We start from the raw sequence: 22,648 nt of genomic DNA, 5'->3' as shown, positions 1-22,648 counted from the left end.
CACTATTCACTCAGATAATGCTCATCATTAACCAGCTTCCTGCCTATGTGTATCAGGAAGGCACAGTTTTGGTTTCTCCATCTGAATCCCACCCCTAACGGGTCAGTTTTAGATCCATATGCTCTCTGAAGTCATTTAGAAACACTTTTTTTTTTGAGCACCTACTAAGTATCAGGCAGAGTTGGATGCTTTTATATGTTTTTCCCATTCAAATTTCTTACGACAATCCTGGAGAGACGGTATGTTATAATAGTGACACAGGCCTTAGAATCCCACACAACTGTTCTCAAACTCTGGCTCTCTGTGACCTGGAATAAGTGATTTAACCTCTCTAGACTTAGTTCTCCTCTCTGTAAAACAAGGATAACAATGGTCTCCACCTCATTAGCGTTGCTGCGAGAAATCAGGAGATAACCCAGGTAAAGCACCTGGCAACAGTGAGTCCTCCATTGCTGTTAGAACTCTGGAGCTTTGGTGCCCCTATTTTCCTCTGAGACTTAAGCAGGCAAGCAGCTCGCCTAAGGCCATACAGCTATTGAATGGAATTCAAATCCAAATTCCAGGGCAAGTTTCCCAAGGCAGAACCACTCTTTAGGGGAGACAGAATTTTAATTGGACTCCAAAAGACTTCATGTGATTTCCACTACTCCTCAACCTCCATAGTCCTAATTGTCTGGATTATAAAAGTAAACACACTCGATGCACAAACGCAGGATCTGCAGGAATGTACATACGAGGAAATAAAAGTCCATAATCCCACCACCTCGAGATAACATTTTTACATACTTCCTTCTTTGCTGCATTCCAATTCACTTGGCTAAAATCTTACACACATCCCATCCTACATTTTGTTAATTGCATTTTGTTAATAATATATAAGAAATTTGCAGTGCTATTTCTTTATAATCATCCATTTTAATGGCACAAAAGCCACATTTTATTATAAATAACATCCCACTACATACGTTTTTATGTGAAGTTTACATTTTCATTTTCTTCTTTAGAAGAGATTCCCAGAAAAGGAATGATTAAATCAAAAGATATGAGAATGTTTGTGATCTTTTTTCTTTATTAATACAAAAATGAATTTGTTACATGCTAGTTGCTGCTGAGGATAAGAATTATGTCCTTTGTTTATATTCCCCACAGAAACCCATATAGAAAATCTTAAAGGAACCTCTTGAAACAGTACTGTTGATTCAATTATTATTTGCTCTGTTTAATGTTGCCTTGAAACATTGATGATGGATGAATACGGTCAGGAATGTATCTCCAGTTGATATATACTGCATATTTACTCATCAAAAAAGGAAACTTGAATTCAAACCTATACAGAAACTTGTTCTTTTATCCAGCAATCACATAGTGATGGGGCAATATGGTACAACGGAAAAATTAAGGAGGCTGGAATCAAAGGGTCTAGGTTCAAGTCTCAAATTTTCCACTAACCAGCTATGTCATCTTGGCCAACACAATTTATCTCTCTGAGCCTGTTTCCTTATCTATAAATGAGCAGATGAGATCAAGTGATCTCTTTGTAACTTTCCTGCACAAAGTATTAGTTTATAAAAACACAGTCAAGGTATGAATTTACAGGGGGTGGGCTTCTTGGTATATTAACTAGTAGTTACAAGCCATTGCAATACAAACTATTGCACCATTGTGTATAATGGAATACAAGCAGGAATACAAAGGTGAATGAGACACAGTGCTGGACTTCATGAAGCTCACAGTCTCACTGGGGAAACGTTTGTACCATGTAAGTGCTAATATAGAAAGCTCTATAGAGTACCGTGGGATCTGATATAGGAGGAAGTTGCTACGGAGAGTTCATATCCATTTTTTGAAATTTAAATGGGATTCAGATTATCATCTTGAAGAATGAGAAGGAGTTCGACTCACCAGCAAAAGTATAAAGCATTTCAGGCAGAGGAAATGGCCTAAGCAAAGGCAAGGAAGTATGAAATTAAATAAGATTATAAATGTAAAGCAGTTAGCATAATGCCTGCCATATGGTAAGTGTTCAACAAAGAGTGCTTGTTGTTTTGATGATAATGATGATGATTCTGAAAGTAAACAGGAGGCATGGGGGATGGTACAAGTAGCCCAAGCTGAAATTAGAAAGGTAGGCTGGCAAATTAATGAAATACCTTCTTGTATGCCACATTAAGGAATCTGGATATTATCCTAAAAGAAATGAGACGTGATCAAAGACTTTTAAGCACGGAACCAAGGCATTAAGATCTGTGTTTAGAAGGATCACCTAGATCATAATATGAAGGGCAGCCTGGTGGCCCTGGCCCAGGATTAAGAGGACTAATAGCAAAAAATGATATTGTGATGTATTAGAACTCTTCATACTAGAAACTGTCAAGGTGTGTGAAAGTGAAACATTCAGTATGCAGTAACCATTTCTCCAGTATTACTATATGCCTGTCTTTTTAGGTTAAAAAAATAACTAAATAACCAATGGGTTGTTTTTCTGAAACATACAATACATACCCTTGTGGCATTGGTAGAGGGTATCTTCAAGAGGCAAATCATAATTCTCAAACTGGAATCTAAAGAACACTGTGAACAAATATGAAAACAATAAAAGTCAGTACCCTTCTTAATGTATCTTTTACTTCATGTATTTTTTATAAGCATTTATTTTAGGGGGAAAAATCTCAAATACAGCTGCCTCCTTACAGTTTTCTATGCCATATATTCATGCTGAAAAAAATCCTCAGGTTTTAAAAAAAACATAATTAAGCCATTAATTAAGCAATGTTAAACAACTAAATAATTAAACACAGCTCCTAAACTACTTCTCAAAGATATATTCTTAAAATTAAATCAGATAGTTGGATAAAGAATTGAATGGATGGATGGATGGATGGATGGATGGATGGATATATGAATGGATGGATGGGTGGATGGATGGGTGGACAGACTGACAGAGAGGTGGATAGGTAGGTATTAAATGTGTCCAACTCTAAAGAGGTACACTAATTTGTGAAATTTTCCCATGTTGGGAAAAAAACTACTCAAATCTATTTAAAATCATTAGGCTTATTAATCCAAAGAACCAGTTTCATCTGCCCTTTCTCTGTTGCTAAAGGATATGACAAAAACCTGGGAAAAAGCAGCAAAATTTCTACAAGAAAAAAATCATGCCTCGAAAATCTATTAGAGTTGCATTTTGGCAAGATTCCATAATCAAAATATACTTTTAAAATTGATTTTACTGGTATGGGGAGGAAGGGGAGAAATGTTACAACAAAAATAAATCTTATTTAACACAGTAAGCCTATCACAATGGTAGGCTATAGTTAAATCCCTGCAGCTGTGTAGAATACTAGCCTTTTAAGATAGTACAAATTAAGCCAGTGGTTCCCCAAGAATAACCCCTGGACCAGCAGCACTTCTAATTACCCAGAAACTTGTCAGAATACAAATCCTCAGGTTGTACTCCCAGTGAATCAGAAACTCTTAGAACAACGCCCAGGAATCTGATTTTAGCCAGTCCTGCAGGAGCACTGGTGCACTCCGAAGTCTGAGATCCACATCTCTACACTGATGAGAACTACAGAAGGTTTTTCGACAGTTTAAGATTTTCCGAAGGTATTAAAAACAAAGCAGAAGATGACCAGAGACAGTGCCTGGATCTGATCTACCAGGGCAAGTTTTTGCTTTAATTCTGGAAGTGTTTTACAGGTGCCTTCTAAGGGAATTAGTGGTCTATTTAATCTGCTTAACACCCATCGGAGTTCATGTGACATTTACACTACTTTAAACCAGGGGCTGAAAACTGGCTGTTCATTAGCTCCCCACGGTGTTTTAAAAACCAGGAAATATCATCTTCAAAAACATGGGAAGACCAATGATACGAAGACTTAATTCCCACATGACAATTGGCTGGTGTATCGCAGCATATGGACTCATTAGAAGGGACCGGTTCTTTCCTGTTCTCAAGGGTCCCAGTTCTCTGTATACCCGTATCCCATTCTACTCATTAACCTTGTAGTCAGGGTCCCTATGGGCCAGGCTGATTGTCACAAATTAGGCTTACCAGTTGTTTACTGCTGGCAATACTTCCAATTGGTCAGTGATCAAGTTAAATATTTTGATGATCGTATCAACCTACAGGCATGTGAATTTGCCATGCCTGACTCACCCCTTCTCTTCAAGTGTGTGGCTTTATGCAATGAACAGCCCTGAATGGCTCTTGGTCCTAGGGAGGCTCCATGTGGCCGTGTTAAAATGCATCACTTAATCTTCTACATGTGTATATACAGTATCTATATACCACATGGTTTCAAAGTACAGTACTAACCCTCTTTGCTTGGATTTACTCAGCTACTCTATATTTGTGAGCAGATAGGTTCATAGGATGTGAGAGATAGTAAAGATTTCAGAATATCCACTTGTCACAGTAACTTCCAACTCAAAGAAAACAGCACACACCAAGCTAAGGGTCCCTGAATTATCCTTACAGACCCTATTTTGGGGTCACATATTCCAAATCTGCCAATTTGGAAAAAGGCATTATCAGGGGTGGTCCATCTTTTTTTTTTTTTTAAGTTTATTTATTTATTTTTGAGAAAGAGGGAGAGAGAGAGAGGGAGAGAGAGAGGAAAGGGCAGAGAGAGAGGGAAAGAGAATCCCAGGCAGGCTCTGCACTGTCAGTGTGGAGCCCATGACCTGAGCCGAAACCAAGTGTCAAACACTTAACTGACTGAGCTACCCAGGTGCCCCGGGGGGTGGTTCATCTTTAAAAAACATTTTATATACATGTAATACTCATTTGAGAAACGGTGCTACCAACATGTAACTTCACTTGTCAGATCAACAAGTGATTGATTTTATTGTGAGTTAAATATTTCTGTGATCTGCATAAAGCTCAAAAAGCTCATGGAGCAAATGAGGTTCAAAGACATAGAAACGACCACTACCAGCCACCTCCTTTCTCCCTACTACAGAGACTAGATGCCTTCAATTCGCCCCTGCTGTAGAAGGACGCTAGGAGACTATTAGTGGAGAGGGCACTGGGTCAGGAGTCAAGAGTCTTGAGTTCTAATCCTCACATAGCCACCACCTCTCTGATTTTGCAGTCCCCTATCTGGAAAATGGGGGGCATTGGAAGGGATGGTTCTTATGGGTCTCTTCCAGCTTTAACAGTATAGAGTTCTGCTTCTGCATTTAATGGACTCATGTCAAAAATGCTCCTTAGGTCACGAGATTCACAGCTAGGTAATTGTGTGTGTATTCTTGGAAAGTGGTATGGTGGCCACAGGGAGGGGGCAATGGTGGTAGTGGTAAGGCAGCCAAACAGAAACATAATTATCACCTTGGCCTTGCAAGTAAGTACTTTACTCACAAACACGTAAACAATCACTTCCCTTTAGTTTTCGGAAATTTAGCTTTACATGGTATGTCTACTCTCCTTTTAGACAAAACTATGTACTTACTGACTTATGCATTTATTGAAAAAAATTTTCTAGATAAACACCATCTACTACTATCTTCCTGATTTTTAAAAATCAACTGGAAACATGAAATCACTATGTCAAAATGCCTAACACATTTTGCTTTTTAAGTTTGTAACACTTGGAGACAACAAGCTACAGAATGCTCTACGCTCTGTGGCTAACAGAGATTCCTTACAGCCCTTTATGAAACATCAAATCTCTGTAAGCAGATGGCCTGCAAACTGTAAGATCACAATTGCAGATGAAATCCTGGACTCAGCTTACCTTCAGAGGCAAAACACAAGGCAGCTTGGCAAAAAACGTCTGAAACTGGTTGCTGATTGTGGTCCAGAGGCTGCTAGGAGAGTCCATGGGCAAAGCTTCCATGAAGGTAGCAATGTTTTCCAAACAGCGTATCATAGCACCCCCTGCTGGTAAATTCTTTTTGTTATTTAGACCCTAAAAACACAAAAGCATAGGCAATCAACTGCTGAAACAGCTTGGGGATTCATAGAGCTATTTGTCGAAGATCAGCTTTAAAAATCACACATTCACGGATTAAACATGTGTTGTGTGCCTACTATACAGGCTGTTCGGTGTAATTGGCAGGAGGTGAACAGAGAAGAATCAAAAAATTCGGACAAACGGGAAAAACTGTGACTTTTAATTCAGTGGGAGACGGTGAAATGTGAGTAAGAAATAAGAAACACGTTTTAAGGATCTGCAGTTGGTGTGGTTAGGTGCTAAGAAGACACAATGAACGATGCTTGCTGGAAACTCCACTGGCCAAAGCCTGAGAGTAATGACTACAGCAGCAGCGAAGTTTATAGGGCCATTGGCCAACCCTGCAAGCTAACTGAGAACGCTACAAAGCAGAGGACCCGACATGTGAACCCAAGCGTCCGGATATGAACCGGCAATGGAGCTGAGAACTGAGGTCGTCTCATGACTGAGCACAGAAGCAGGACCTGAATCCCAAACCTCACGCTAAATAAGCAGAATCCAAGTCTCGCAATACAGTGCACACGGCTCCACCCACTGCGCATTTGGAAAGCCTGAAAGCTCAGTGCAGGTGAGCGCTTAACAGCTGCCATCCAGCCCTCACTTGAGGGTGCCCAAGGAGCTTTAAATAAACAGTCAATCCACACACAACAGCAACGTCCAATTGGCACTCTTCCATGCGTTGGCAATTCTTATTTTTAATTAATTTTAAACATTTAAAGAATTTAAGATTAATTGGACGTGTGTTAATACTTAGTTTAAATTTAATTTTTCAGTTAAATGACAGGCCTTCTTCCTCAGCTGCGATTTCGGCGGGGGCTTAGACAGTCATCAAAGCAAACCTACCTCCAAGAGCTGACTGAGAGCAGCGAGAGAGCTCAGCTCATTGAAGTCCATGAGAGACGTGGCTAAGGTCCGTAAGAAAGTCCCATCTGGAAAGTCAACAGTCAGATTTAGAAGCATTGGGGTTTCAGCGAGTAGCCACGTTTGTGGTGTTTGGATTCCCTGTGGAGGAATTACCTTTGATAGTGCTCTGGAACAGCTGTGGGAAGATGCCGTTGGGGGCCAGCTGATGGAAGATGCAGCGTAGGAACTGCTTGGCCACCCCCGCTGCGTTGCCGGGAACCATCATGCTGGGGGGTGAATGGGGAGAGAAAAGACAAGGACCCATGGGGCAACCAGCGTGAGCCTAGGTATTTCTGTATTTGTTTATTTTTTTTAATGTTTATTTTTGAGAGAGAGAAAGAGAGAGCATGAGTGGGGGAGAGGCAGAGAGAGTAGGGGACAAAGGATCCCAAAGTGGGCTTTGTGCTGACTACAGAGAGCCTGAGGCGGGGGATCCGGCTCACAAACAGTGAGATCATGACCTGAGCTGAAGTCTGATGCTCAACCCACGGAGCCACCCAGGCGCCCCTCTGTACTGGCTTATTTAGAGTTCAGGCATTTACACACCAGTCCTCTTATGGAATATCCCACTGTCTTTTTCATCAGTGAGATGAAATACTGCAGTTGCACGGAATCCCTGTTAATAAGAAGCTTCTAGAAAGAGAGAACCAGGAAATGTCAGAGGGGTGCCAGACTAATTCTTCCAGCCACCCCAGAGTACAGATGAAGGTTCTGAGGCCCAGAGAGAAAATGTGACCCACGAAGGCTACACATCCAGAAAATGGCAGAGTCAGGATGAAAACCGGGATGAGATTATCAGCAAGATCCTCCCACAAAGAGTCATTAGCTAAAGAGAGCTGATCTGAGGAAAAATGCAGGGAGGGAGAGATGTTCATACCTAATGGGAGACAGGACAATTTTTCTTGGGGTGCCTTGAGCTGGTACTTACAGAAAGGAGAGGGCTTTGATCTGTGCAGTCGATCCCCACCCTCCACATCACTTATGCCCATGAAAACAGGGAGCCAAGAGGTGATATGTGGCCCCAGAGACCAAAGGATCAGGAAGGATGTTCCCAGAGGTGATTAGACAGTGAGTTACCAAAGGAAGAAAGAAGAAAAAAATCAAAGAGCCCAAATAGGTCGGTGGTAAAAAGTCCCTTTTACTAAGCTGTTATTATGCTACCCAGAAATGCTGATTCAAACTCACAGGTCAAAAACATTCTTCATTCAGAAATGACATCAAACTCACACAAACTCTTTCAAAAATTAGGGAAGGAGGGAACCCTTCCCACCTTATTTTATGAGGCTGGCATAGCCCTAAAACTAACATCCGATAAAGTCATTACAAAACTAAACTATACTAAACTAAACTAAACTAAACTAAACTAAACTAAACTAAACCAACAGTCTTCATGGACATTGAATCCAACTATAAACAGGATGATGGTCCATGACCAAATAGAGTTTATCCCAAGAATGTAAGAAGGACTTAATATTCAAAATCCAATCAATGGAATTCAATATATTAAAGAATAAAAGGCTCAGTAGGTTACACATCTGACTCTTGATTTCAGCTCAGGTCATGATCCCAGGGTCATGAGATCGAGTCCTGTGCCAGGCTCTGTAGTAGGCATGGAGACTCCATAGGATTCTCTCTCTCCCTGTCTCTCTGTCCTTCCCCTGCTTGCACATATGTGCTCTCTATAAACAAACAAACAAATAAATAAATGAGTTACCATCTCACACCAGTCAGAATGGCTAAAATCAACAACTCAGTTAACAACAGATGTTGGTGAGGCGGTGGAGAAAGGGGAACCCTGTTACACTATTGGCAGGAATGCAAACTGGTGCAGTCACTCTGGAAAACAGTGTGGAGTTTCCTCAAAAAATTAAAAATAGAACTACCCTATGACACAACAATTGGACTTTTAGGAATATATCCAGAGGATACAAAAATGCTGATTCGAAGGGACACATGCATCCCAGTGTTTATAGCAGCGCTATCAACAACAGCCAAATTATGGAAAGAGCCCAAATGTCCATCAACTGATGAATGGATCAAGAGAACACACACACACACACACACACACACACACACACACACACACACACACACACACAGGAATACTATTCAGCAATGAAAAAGAATGAAATCTTGCCATTTGCAACAACACGGATGGAACTGAAAGGTTATGCTAAGCAAAATAAGCCAGTCAGAGAAAGACAGATATGATTTCGCTCATATGTAGAATCTGAGAAACTTAACAGATAAACATAGGAGAAGGGAAGGAAAAATAAGATGAAAACATAGAGGGAGGCAAACCATAAGACACTCTTAAATACAGAGAACAAACTGAGGATTGATGAGGGTAGGGGGTTTGGGGGGTGGGTTAAATGGGTGATGGGCATTAAGGAGGGCACTTGTTGTGATGAGCACTGGGTATTATATGTAAGTGATGAATCACCGGGTTCTACTCCTGAAGCCAAGACTATACTGTATGTTAACCAACTTGAGAATGAATGAATGAATGAATGAAATAAGATATAATTGAAAAAAATAAATAAAAATAAAGAATAAAGGGCAAAAGCCATACAGTTATTTCAACAGATACAGAAAATGCATCTGACAAATTTAACATCCATCCATGATAAAAACTCTCAGCAAATTAGAAATAAAAGCAAACATCATCAGTCTGGTGAAGAGCATTTATGAACACCTACAGCAAGCATAATTAATGGTGAGATACCAAAGGTTTTTCTGGTAGAGCAGGAACAAGGCAAGGAAACTCACTAACACCTTTATTATTATTACTGGAGATCCTAATCATTACAACAGGACAATAAGAAAATAAAAGGCATGAAAATCAGAGAGAAGTGAAATTGTCACTATTTGCAGACGTGACTTTTTTTTATATACAAATGCTTTTAGATTCTATGAAATCTTAAAAAGCAATGACTACAACTAGTAAGTGAACCCAGATTATTACATTACAATGTTAACATAAAAATTCAATTGCATATTTATACACCAGCAGCAAAAAAGTTGGAAAATTTTTAAAAATTCCATTTATGTTGGCTTTAAAACACTCAAAATTCTTGGGAATAAATTTAACAAAAGATGTGCAAAACCTCTACGCTGAAAACCACCAAACACTGCTGAGACAAACAAAAAAGACTGAATAAAATGAGAATATACACCATATTCATGAATTGAAAGACTCAGTATTTTTGTGCAGTTATCCCCAAATTGATTTATAGTTTCAGTACAATCCCCACAGGCTTTTCTCCCCCAAATTGAGAAGCTTACTCTAAAATGCATATGGAAATTTGATAAATTTATAACATCCAAATCAATCTTCTTGAAAAAAATGAGCCAAGTTGGAAGATTCATACTATCAGACTTCAAGACCTATCGTATAGCTATAGTAATCAAGACAGTTTGATGCCAGCTTAAGAGTCAACATACAGATAAACGGAACAGGATAGAGTCTGGAAGTAGATCAACCCTAATGTGGCTGTTTGATTTCAACCAACACCAAAGTGATCCAGTGGGGAAAGAGAAAGTCATTTCTTTTAATGGTGCTAAAATATTTAGGTTTCTACATGGATAAAAAGGAACTTCAACCCCTACCCTCACACCATACATAAAAATTAATCTGAGGGGCGCTTGGGTGGCTCAGTCGGTTAAACGTCTGACTTCGGCTCAGGTCATGATCTCACGGTTCATGAGTTCGAGCCCTACGTCGGGCTCTGTGCTGACAGCTTGGAGCCTGGAGCCTGCTTTGGATTCTATCTCCTTCTCTCTCTGCCCCTCCCCCACTTGTGCTCTGTCTCTCTCTGTCTCTCAAAAATAAATAAATATTTAAAAAAAATTTTAATTAATTTGAGACTGATCATATAAATGCTAAATATAAATGCTTACACCATAAAACTTTTAAAGGAAAATACTGGAGAATATCTTCTTGATTTGAGGACAGGCAAAGACAACAGGAAGAAATAGTCATAAATTGTTTAAAAATTTTAACACAGTAGTCTTCACCTGAATTAAAAACATCTCACCAAAAAATATATTAACAAAAGGAACAAGTAAGCACCAGAGTGGGTGAAAATATTCTCAGGGCATATTTAATAAAGGACTGGTATTTAGGATATATAAAAAGGTCCTACAACTCAACCCAGTTGAACATGTACAAAAGATTCCAACAGACACTTCACAAAAGAAGACTTACAGAGGGTCTTGAAGAGCACTTGATAATATACTCAACAGCATTAGTCACCAGAGAAATGCAAATTTAAAGTATAATAAGATACCCACCAGAATGGTTAAGATTAAAAAGACTAACACCACCAAATTTTGGTAAGGATGTCAAACAACCAGAAGTCTCATACAATCCTGGTGGGAATACCAAAATGGCACAACCACTTTAAAGACACGATCTGCTAGTATCTTATAAAATAAAACATACACCCATCCAGGAACCCCACAATTCCATTCCTGGGTATTTATCTAAGAGAAATAAAAACATTTGTTTCCAAAGAGACTTGTATAATGGCCACAACAGCTTTATTTATAATAGCCCCAAACTGGAAACAATGCAAATGTCCATCAACAGGAGAATAAATAAATAAAGTATGGGATAGTACTTAGCTGTAAAAAAAAGAAACAAACTACTGATACAGGCAACAACATGGATGAATCTCAAAAACGTTATGCTAAGTAAAAAAGCTCAGACACAAAGAAGCACAAGCTGTATGATTCCATTTATATAAAGCTCTATGGTGGAAAAAAAAAGTAAGGCTAGTATTTGCTTATGTGGGTGGGAATTGGGAAGATGCATGAGGGGACTTTCTGGGGGTGATGGTAATGTTCTATATCTTGACAGAGATTTAGGTTATGCAGGGGTATGTATTTTCAAAAATCAGTGAAATGTACACGTAAGATATGCATACTCTCTAGTAGGTAAATTTTGCATCAAAGGAAAAAAATCTTAATTTTTTTTTAACGTTTATTTATTTTTGAGACAGGGAGAGACAGAGCATGAACGGGGAGGGTCAGAGAGAGAGGGAGACACAGAATCTGAAACAGGCTCCAGGCTCTGAGCTGTCAGCACAGAGCCTGACGCGGGGCTTGAACCCACAAACCATGAGAGCATGACCTGAGTTGAAGTCGATTGCTTAACTGATTGAGCCACCCAGGCGCCCCTAAGGAAAAAAATCTTAAAGTCAAACTTCAGTCAGTGATAACTTTGCTGAAGGATATATGGGGGAAGTATGCTAATATCTGAAATTGACTTTGAAATGCATCCAAAAATAAAATGGATTGATGATGGGTGGGTAGAAGGAGAGAGGGATGGTTGGATATATGATAAAGTGGGTAAAATGTTCATTGTAGAATCTAGGTGACAGGTATATATGAGTGTTCACTATTAAGTTCTTCCAACTTTGCAGTATATTTAAGTTTTTACAAGAAAATGTTAGGGGGGAAAAGTTTTAAAAAATCTATAAAGGAGCATAAAAAAGAGGAGCAAATATTCCTAAAACCAAGAGTTACAGAAGTACAGTAACAACAGCACCGTCTTATGGTTGTAGGGGTCGGTACAGTTATGCTAACACATATCCTCTTTCACTGGGACCTCACAGCACATACCCCTGTGACCTAACAAGGCTATGCACTGGTATCCCTCTTTTATAGATGAGAAAACTAAAGCAGAGAGATTAAGTGTGTCCAGAGTCACACACAGTACCCACTCTTGCTCTCCTCTGGTTCTTCCTCCCCACTGCAGCCAAAGTAGCCTTTCACACACACATCCCCTGCTGCATAAAAATCTTTCAGCAGCTTCCCACTGCGGCTAGTAGGAAGCCCAAGATATTTAATATGGTTTATAAGCCCGTATACACTGGCAAGCCAATCTCAGCAAGAGCTCACATGTCTGTGCTCTAGCCACACTGGACTTTCTGTGACTCTCCCTACACAATCTGTTCTTCACCACCTTCAGACCTGTGCACATGCTTTTTCCATAGCGATTTGCATGGTTAAACGCAACTCATTTCTTTCACATCTTAGTTTATTTTTTTTAATATAAAATTTATTGCCAATTGGTTTCCATACAACACCCAGTGCTCCTCCCAACAGGTGCCCTCCTCAATGCCCATCCCCCACCCCCCATCAACCCTCAGTTTATTCTGGAGTCTCTTATGGTTTGGCTCTCTCCCTAACTTTTTTTTTTCCCCCTTCTCCTCCCCCACGGTCTTCTGTTAAGTTTCTCAGGATCCACACAAGAGTGAACACATATGGTATCTGTCTTTCCCTGTATGACTTATTTCACTTAGCATTACACTCTCCAGTTCTATCCACGTTGCTACAAAGGGCCATATTTCATTCTTTCTCATTGCCACGTAGTATTCCATTGTGTATATAAGCCACAATTTCTTTATCCATTCACCAGTTGATGGACATTTAGGCTCTTTCCATAATTTGGCTATTGTTGAAAGTGCCACTATAAACATTGGGGTACAAGTGCCCCTATGCATCAGTACTCCTGGATCCCTTGGGTGAATTGCTAGCAGTGCTATTGCTGGGTCATAGGGTAGATCTATTTTTAATTTTTTGAGGAACCTCCACACTGTTTTCCAGAGCGGCTGCACCAGTTTGCATTCCCACCAACAGTGCGAGAAGGTTCCCGTGTCTCCACATCCTCACCAGCGTCTATAGTCTCCTGATTTCTTCATTTTGGCCACTCTGACTGGCGTGAGGTGATATCTGAGTGTGGTTTTGATTTGTATTTCCCTGATGAGGAGTGATATTGAGCATCTTTTCATGCGCCTGTTGGCCATCTGGATGTCTTCTTTAGAGAAGTGTCTACTCATGTTTTCTGCCCATCTCTTTACTGGATTATTTGTTTTTTGGGTGTGGAGTTTGGTGAGTTCTTTATAGATTTTGGATACTAGCCCTTTGTCTGATATGTCATTTGCAAATATCTTTTCCCATTCCGTTCATTGCCTTTTAGTTTTGTTGATCAAATATTGTTAAAATGTCGTGCAGAAGATCGATTCAAGTTACATCTGAAGGGAGTTCTCTGTGCCTCTTGGATTTCAATGCCTTTTTCCTTCCCCAGTTCAGGGAAGTTCTCAGCTATTATTTCTTCAAATACCCCTTCAGCACCTTTCCCTCTCTCTTCCTCCTCTGGGATACCAATTATGCGTATATTATTTCTTTTTAGTGTATCACTTAGTTCTCTAATTTTCCCCTCATACTCCTGGATTTTTTTATCTCTTTCTCTCAGCTTCCTCTTTTTCCATAACTTTATCTTCTAGTTCACCTATTCTCTCCTCTGCCTCTTCAATCCAAGCCGTCGTCGTTTCCATTTTGTTTTGCATTTCGTTTAAAGCGTTTTTCAGCTCCTCCTGACTGTTCCTTAGTCCCTTGATCTCTGTAGCAAGAGATTCTCTGCTGTCCTCTATACTGTTTTCAAGCCCAGCGATTAATTTTATGACTATTATTCTAAATTCACTTTCTGTTATATTATTTAAATCCTTTTTGATCAGTTCATTGGCTGTTGTTATTTCCTGGAGATTCTTCTGAGGGGAATTCTTCCGTTTGGTCATTTTGGATAGTCCCTGGAGTGGTGCGTACATGCAGGGCACTTCCCCTGTGCTGTGGTGTATAACTGGAGTTGGTGGGCGGGGCCGCAGTCCGACCTGATGTCTGCCCCCAGCCCACCCCTGGGGCCACAGTCAGACTGGTGTGTGCCTTCTCTTCCCCTTTCCTAGGGGCGGGATTCACTGTGGGGTGGCGTGGCCCGTCTGGGCTACTTGCACACTGCCAGGCTTGTGGTGCTGGGGATCTGGCATATTAGCTGGGGTGGGTAGGCAAGGTGCACGGGGGCAGGAGGGGCAGGCTTAGCTCGCTTCTCCTTAGGTGATCCACTTCAGGAGGGGCCCTGTGGCAGCGGGAGGGAGTCAGACCCGCTGCCAGAGGGGTGGCTCCGCAGAAGCACCGCGTTGGGTATTTGCGCGGAGCAAGCAAGTTCCCTGGCAGGAACTGGTTCCCTTTGGGATTTTGGCTGGGGGATGGGCGGGGGAGATGGCGCTGGGGAGCGCCTTTGTTCCCCGCCAGACTGAGCTCTGTAGTCCGGGGGCTCAGCAACTCTCCCTCCCTTTGTCCTCCAGCCTTCCTGCTTTCTGAGCAGAGCTGTTAACTTATGACCTCCCAGACGCTAAGTCGCGCTTGCTGTCGGAACACAGTCCGTCCGTCCCCTCCGCTTTTGCCAGCCAGACTCGGGGGCTCTGCTTGGCCAGCAGGCTGCCCCTCCGCCCCGGCTCCCTCCCGCCAGTCCGTGCAGCGCGCACCACCTCTCATCCTTCCTACCCTCTTCCGTGGGCCTCTCCTCTGCACTTGGTTCTGGAGAATCCGTCCTGCTAGTCTTCTGGCGGTTTTCTGGGTTATTTAGGCAGGTGTAGGTGGAATCTAAGTGATCAGCAGGACACGCGGTGAGCCCAGTGTCCTCTTACGCCGCCATCTTTGTTAAAATGTCAATACTACCCAAAGCAATCTACACATTCAATGCAATCCAAATCAAAATTGCACCAGCATTCTTCTCGAAGCTAGAACAAGCAATCCTAAAATTTGTATGGAACCACAAAAGACCCTGAACAGCCAAAGTAATATTGCAGAAGACCAAAGCAGGAGGCATCACAATCCCAGACTTTAGCCTCTACTACAAAACTGTAACCATCAAGACAGCATGGTATTGGCACAAAAACAGACACAGACCAATGGAATAGACTCTAGAATTGGACCCACAAAAAGTATGGCCAACTAATCTTTGACAAAGCAGGAAAGAATATCCAATGGAAAAAAGACAGTCTCTTTAACAAATGGTGCTGGGAGAACTGGGCAGCAACAAGCAGAAGAATGAAACTAGACCACTTTCTTACACCATTCAGAAAAATAAACTCAAAATGGATAAAGGACCTGAATGTGAGACAGGAAACCATCAAAACCCTGGAGGAGAAAGCAGGAAAAGACCTCTCTGACCTCAGCCGTAGCAATCTCTTACTCGACACATCCCCAAAGGCAAGGGAATTAAAAGCAAAAATGAACTATTGGGACCTCATGAAGATAAAAAGCTTCTGCACTGCAAAGGAAACAATCAGATCTTAGTTTAAACATCGCTCCTTAAGGGAAGCCTGTCTCTCCTCCCTTCCTCCCATTACCTAGACTACCTCAGCTCTGCCTCATATACACCCATCCATCTCCCATCTCAGTAAACGGCACAGACATCTACCCAACTGTTTGGACCAGAACCTAGGAGTCATTCTTGCCTTCTCTCTTTCTCTCACACCCAAAATCCAGTCTATCAGTGAATTCTGTTGGCTTGACTTGAAGAACATTTCCTGAATATATCCTTAATGGGACCTCTTCTCACTTTATTAGCTTGCACCTGCACCACTGAAATGGGCTCCACACTGGCTCCTCTGTTTCCACCCCTGACCCGCTTTCCTGCATTACCTATTTTTTTTTTTTAACGTTTATTTATTTTTGAGACAGAAAGAGACAGAGCATGAACACGGGAGGGGCAGAGAGAGAGGGAGACACAGAATCTGAAACAGGCTCCAGGCTCTGAGCTGTCAGCCCAGAGCCTGACGCGGGGCTCGAACTCACGGACCGTGAGATCATGACCTGAGCCGAAGTCGGACGCTCAACCGACCAAGCCACCAAGGCGCCCCATGCATGACCTATTTTCAACACAGAAGCTGGAGTGATCTTTTCAAAACACAAGTTAAGTCATGTCGCACCCGCGCCCCGCCTCCCCCCCCTCCCCACTCCCTGTTTCTCCCAGTTAAAGTCCTAACTCCTTACAATGACCTCCTGGGTCCTACCCGGCCAGCCTCACCGTCACCTCGTCCATCTCCTCTCCTACCCCTTCTCCCCACTCACTCTGATCCAGCCTGCCTTAGTCTTGTTCCCCAAATATCCTGGGCACTTTCCTGACTTACACTTTTGCATTTGCTGTTTCCTCTGTCTGGAACATTCTATAAGTTGCCACCTGGATCACTCTCCCCCTTTTTCAGGTTTTGTTTGAATACCACTTCCTTAAAGAGGCTGTTCTTGACTGTTACTACATCCAAAATACCACCTCTGGTTGTTCTCTATCTCCTAGACTTAACTGATTATTTTTCATAGCATTTAGCACTGAATGATACTAAGTTACATGATCAGTTTTCTTGTTTGTTAATTTGCTTATTGTCTGCCTCCTCAACTGGAGCAGAAGTTCCAGGAGAACCAGGCTTCGCTGTTTAGTTAACTGGTGCCCTCAGTTCCTAGTGGTCACTCCATAAGTATTTACTGAATAACTGAATGTTATATGGTCTCCCCATACTTTTTGTTCATAGCACTAAGCACTGTTTACAATCATACATCTGCGCAAATATTTTCTTCTTGTTCACCTCCCAGGCAGACTGTAGGCCCCACAAGGAAAGGAATCATGTCACTTTTGCCCTGAGTTGCAACCTAAGTACCTGGCACAGTGCCTGCTACAGAGTGGACCTAAAATAAGTACTGTTGACTAAAATGAGTGCATGCATGAAAAAATAAATAAATAATAAAATTAAATGGGTGAATGCATGAGTGGGTGAATGAACGAATGAATGAATAAAGGCATGCACAGAAAATGAATGAATGCTCTCTGGGGCTGCAGTGAACCTAACAATATTCCCTCTGTGGTACACCCTCTGGTGTTTTAGAAACAGGATGAACATGCACAGGGGACAAAAAGAACGTGAGATTTGGGCTCACTTTGGCACCTTACCTTTCTGCTTGATTGGAAAAAGTAGTGCTGGATGCCAATCTAGGAAAAGCAAACAGAGTTACATGAATATCTTAAGTTTTCATGGCGAAATGTATGAGTACTGCAGTAGGACCCATTGTGGCCCCAGTTCAGATGGGGAGACAAGAAAAACTGTTGGCAATTCCCCTGCTTATGGACAGAGCCACGTGGTGGTCAGTCTCCCGGGTTCAGCTTAGCCCAGTTCCTGAGACCTGCTTTCTGCACCAAATCAGATGTTTCCACGGAGATGCACAGAGTTAAATTTGGTTTAATATATCACCCGGCCAATCTACAAATTGGCCTTTACAGCCAGGTTAGACAGATAATCAGGACAGCATTTGACCCAGTCTGTCTCTTTACATATTAACTCAAAATTCATTTCTTTGTGTTCCACCTCTGAAACGTAACCACAAACTAACCACAAACTATAAAAGCCTCTCTAAGAGAGTAAAACAGGCAATAGGGGTCTCTGTCAACTAATCTGTCATTAATCAACTAAATGACATATTGAGAAGAGAAATGTACTAAGTAATCAATATGTAACGTAATTTTTTGTCATTATATGGTTCATACACATGGAGATCTTCTATATGCATAGTAAGAAAGAGAATGTCTAAGCCCACTAAATTGGTGGGTTTAGAAAAACGTGTCTTCATCAGTAAGACATTGAAGAAACAAATGAGGAGATGCTAAAGAGTTGATGTATTTAAGACCACAAGAGAGCGCCCAGGCAAGAATGCATCTGGAGAGGAGGGTCTAGCAACCACTAACACAAGACACCGCTCCCCGTTGCTTTCCTTAATGACACTACAACGAATCAATAAGCGCTGGCAAATCAAATAAACAGTCATTAAGGGTGCAGCAAATGCAATCTTGATGGCTATATCTAAAAAAAGGGGGGTGGGTAAATTTTAAGGGGGAACTAAGTAGAGAGCCAGCTACAGAATCACAGACAGCCTTGGGTGATAAATGCTGAGCTTACATACTCTTAGAACACCCTGGGAATAGTTCCTGTGGGACTAACACAAATAAACTAAGTGTTCGTAAATCCACATTACCTCATCTGGAATTAAGGCATGCAAGGAAGCCCTGAATCAGGTGACGACTGAATCCATTTCCTGGTAGGTTTGGAGATCAGGCTTAGGTTGCTAAGGACTGTGGCAGCTGCTTTAAGTGCTCCTCCCCCCTACCCTGTCTCCTGCTAGTCTACCCAAAGGAGGTAGAGATTTAAATATATGTATATGCAAGCAGGTAAAAATATATCTGCTACTGTTTTTCCTTCACTTACCTTCAAAGCTCACATCTTTACATCCAGCAGCTGGCAATGCTTGAACATGGTTTATTCTCATTTATGTTAAACAAAAATGAAATAAAACCCCTCTATATATCAATTACAACTTAGACCAGCTATTTCAAGGAGATGATAACAGATCAGACCAATAATGCTATCTGACCTACATCTGAAAAGTACTGATGGTAAGAACCATGACCTTGCATAAATAAAAACTCTCAATTCCACAGCTGGTACATTTGTTCCATAATTGCTATGATTAGGTTAAAATCAAGGACGTAAATGAGATTAACTCATCTTTTCTTATCTATCTATCACCCACTGTTCATCACTGCACACTGGCTATTTCTAGGTATCAGAGGCACAATAGTTTTACCATCTCCTAAGGATATACACTTCCTAAGGACACTACGGAAAAATCTGGGGAAGGAATGTTAAGGGTTGAGGGGTTTTTTAATGCTTTCCTGTTTGTCTTTCATTTGAAATCAGCATTTCTTCTTAAAAAGAAAAAAAAAGACCAACTTTTAGCTCCATTACAATTTATGTTCTTTCCCTGCCTCGAATACCAGGAATTGGCAGAATCCTGGTTTTTCCCTACCTCCTCCATAGAGACCTTCCCTAAGAAATTCTTTCCAGCCTGAACTTCTATAGCACTTACTACGTGCACCACTCGTTACAGCTCTTAATCACATCCTATCTTGTATGGCTCCTCAGTTATTCCGTACATCACTGAGCTCTTCAACAACTAAGCCATAAAGGGCTTCAGGGCAAGGGCTGGGTCTAATGCCCACAGCCTGAAGCACCTGGCTTTGTGCCAGCACACACCGGAAACTTAATACATTCGTGCAGAATTTAATCCGGTCCTCTCCGATAAGCTGTGCATGCTAGGACTACAATTTGTTACTGAATGTGAACTTCACTTATATCCATGAAGCACGTCACTTTTCTTCAAAAGTCCTATCCACTAAGTGGAGTTTTCTTAACATGAACATTCTCAAAGTAGATTAAGTTTAATCTCCCTTCAGTGGGGCTTTCAGCCCAAAATATGTGCATCCTTCCCTTTTCTGAGTCAGAAGTGTGAAACTACACTCCCAACTTCCCCTCATGTGACAATGCTCCAAGATTTCAAAGTGCCTTGAGAACTCATCTTAAAATAGGTAAAGAAAGATAATAATATCTAAATCTTACAAATAATAATATCTAAAGAATATCTAATAAGAATATCTCAAACTTGTAAACTGTTTAACCATGAACTGTGCACAATTCTGAGTACTATTCTGCACACCAGCCTATGCAGTCATTGAGGGCAACAAATATTAGACTTTTCTTAGTGCAGTTTCCTCTCGCTTTATTCTGACACAGTGACATTGTGACTCATGACCAACACAGCTAGGGCATTCAATCAAAAGTTTGGTCCATTCAGTTTTTAAAATTAGTCTGCATTGATCCCACAAATATCAAACACCTATAAGGTTACTGAATGTTTTGTTTCTGAACTGATTGTTTTTATTTCAAGCTGTAGACTGTATAAGGCCCCTTCCCCCACTGAAAACACAAGTGATGTTCACCTTCCCACAGACTGCATTATATCCAGCAACAACGGGGCTGCCAAGTCTGGGCTTAGGTGAATGAACGTGGAAAGGACCACAATGGCCAGCCCAAGGGTTTCCTCGTCATATTCTTCAAGAATGGCCCCACAGTCATGGCATCTGCAAAGAAAACAGAGGAACGCTGTCCACGAAAGCCGGCAATGTTTCCAAGATATAACAAAGTATATACAGCCATTTCTGGTGAGTCTTGGAGAAGTCCCCAAAGTCCCTGAAAGTCTGCTATTTAATGCAGTCCCACTCTCATAATCAATAGTAGACTCCAATGCCACCCTCACCGTAGACACAGAAACAGCACACACGGCGGAAATCAGGAAGGTTCTTTAAATCACTGAAAAGATTCAACTCACAAGCATCTGGCCCACAGTGAGTGCCAATCAGAATAACAGTTTGGAGCTTCTGGTTGAGGAATTTCGTGCATGTAAAGTTATTGCTAGAGATAGTCAGTGACTAGATATTTTTTTCATTTGTTGAAAAGAAAAATGCCTTAGGCACAAATGGAAGCTTTCCTAAGCTGTCAGCTTGAAAAATGTCCCATTTGTGGAGGCAAGATAGGGGGGTTAAGCCAAGAGAACACTCTAGAAAACCTGGGGAGTCTGGATCATAGTCTCTTCTCTACCACTCACTTAGATCAGCCTTACGAGCTCCCCACGCCTACTCAGTGTAGTGTGTAAAAACACAATGGCCCTGCTCCTACGTGCCTTCCAACTTATTGCTCTTTGTAGTGTCTAATGTAGGTTCAATTTAGTTCATCTCAACCAAAGCCACAGCCCTTCTATTCAGCCACAGCTAGTCAGCTTTACAAAGTGAAGGCGAAAGCCTCCTGGGAAGAGCGAGTGAACTAGAGCACAATCACTAGCACAAACTTATTTAGGAACTTCCTAAATGCAAACTATATATATGAAGTCCCTGGAGGCACCTGGGTGGCTCAGTCAGTTAAGTGTCCAACTTCGGCTCAGGTCATGATCCCACAGTTTGTGAGTTCGAGCCCTGAGTCGGGCTCTGTGCTGACAGCTCAGAGCCTGGGGTCTGCTTCAGATTCTGTATCTCCTTCTCTCTCTGCCCCTCCTCCACCCGCGCTCTGTCTCACTCTGTCTCTCAAAAATAAATAAACGTAAAAAAAAAAAAAAAATTAAATCATGAAGTCCCTGGCAAACGGACCTTTTTAAAAATAGAGGATTCACACTTGGAACTGAGAAAGAAGAGAAACGGAGTGCACACAAAGATTGGGACATGGAGGAGTACACAAATGGGGACATTGTACCGAAGGAGGAGCCAAGAAGAGCCCTCCTCTCGCAGCAAGGTGCTCCCCACGTGGACATCCCAAGGCAGCTCTTCACGGTGGACACCTTCACTTCTTCAGTAATGACCGCTGGCTGTGGCCAGCTGCACGGATCTTCACGCCGGCCCCTGACAACACACACTCTTCCTCCCTTTATCCCAACCTACCCGACATGCCACCAAACTTGGAATCCTGCAAGTCTTATTCTTTACCATACTCACTGAACAGGCACCTGTGTGCCAGGCAAGGTATAGGGAGCTTAGAGTATAAAATACAGAAGAAAGAGTCCCAGGCCCCTAAGGGACTCCTACTCAATTAAAGAACCCATGTGTATAAGCAACTAAATAATCAAAATACAATGTGGTAAGCAGTAGAATAGAGAGATGTAGTAAATACTATGGAGATTAGGACAATGGTACGATGAATTCTGCCTTGTGCAGTCAGGGACACTTTGCCTTTAGCTGGGTCCTGAGGCATGAATAGTTGTTCACCAGGCACAGAAAGTCCAGAGAGAAGGGCACCTATGTAATCACAGACGGGAGAACACATCAGGCATGCTCTGGAGAAGGGGAGGGGGCTGGGGAAAGAGCTCCCGGTCAGGAGTGGTAAGGCCGTACCTTCACAATCTAAAGGGCCTTTATTATGATCAAAGGCATTTGCACCTTATCCCAGAAGAGATCTGGGGATATTGAAGGCCGACAAACCGAGAGGTGACCTTACTAGTTTGGGATTCAGAGAAAGGATGCTGCTGGCAGGATGGGAATAAGAATCAAGTCTCAAACTGAGTCCGATCCTAACAAT

At 41.7% G+C, this 22,648-nt stretch overlaps 1 protein-coding gene across 22 annotated transcripts in view; it reads right to left on the bottom strand.

The window, feature by feature from the left end:
• Positions 1–22,648, bottom strand: part of UNC79 (unc-79 homolog, NALCN channel complex subunit) — a 266,834-nt gene that overhangs the window by 50,555 nt on the left and 193,631 nt on the right. For all 22 annotated transcript variants that reach the window (XM_019462133.2, XM_019462137.2, XM_053889744.1 and 19 more), the window contains 6 exons: positions 20,527–20,667; positions 17,650–17,688; positions 6,975–7,087; positions 6,801–6,886; positions 5,739–5,912; positions 2,503–2,571 (listed from right to left, as the gene is read on the bottom strand). In XM_019462133.2, the coding sequence (XP_019317678.2) occupies positions 2,503–2,571; positions 5,739–5,912; positions 6,801–6,886; positions 6,975–7,087; positions 17,650–17,688; positions 20,527–20,667 (622 nt within the window). The remainder of the gene's footprint in view (positions 1–2,502; positions 2,572–5,738; positions 5,913–6,800; positions 6,887–6,974; positions 7,088–17,649; positions 17,689–20,526; positions 20,668–22,648) is intronic.

Source organism: Panthera pardus, unplaced genomic scaffold, assembly GCF_024362965.1.
Source record: "Panthera pardus isolate Hobbes unplaced genomic scaffold, ASM2436296v1 HiC_scaffold_24, whole genome shotgun sequence".
Lineage (NCBI taxonomy): Eukaryota > Metazoa > Chordata > Mammalia > Carnivora > Felidae > Panthera > Panthera pardus.
The sequence above is the reverse complement of the archived record's forward strand: the minus strand, read 5'-3'. Positions and strand labels throughout refer to the sequence as shown.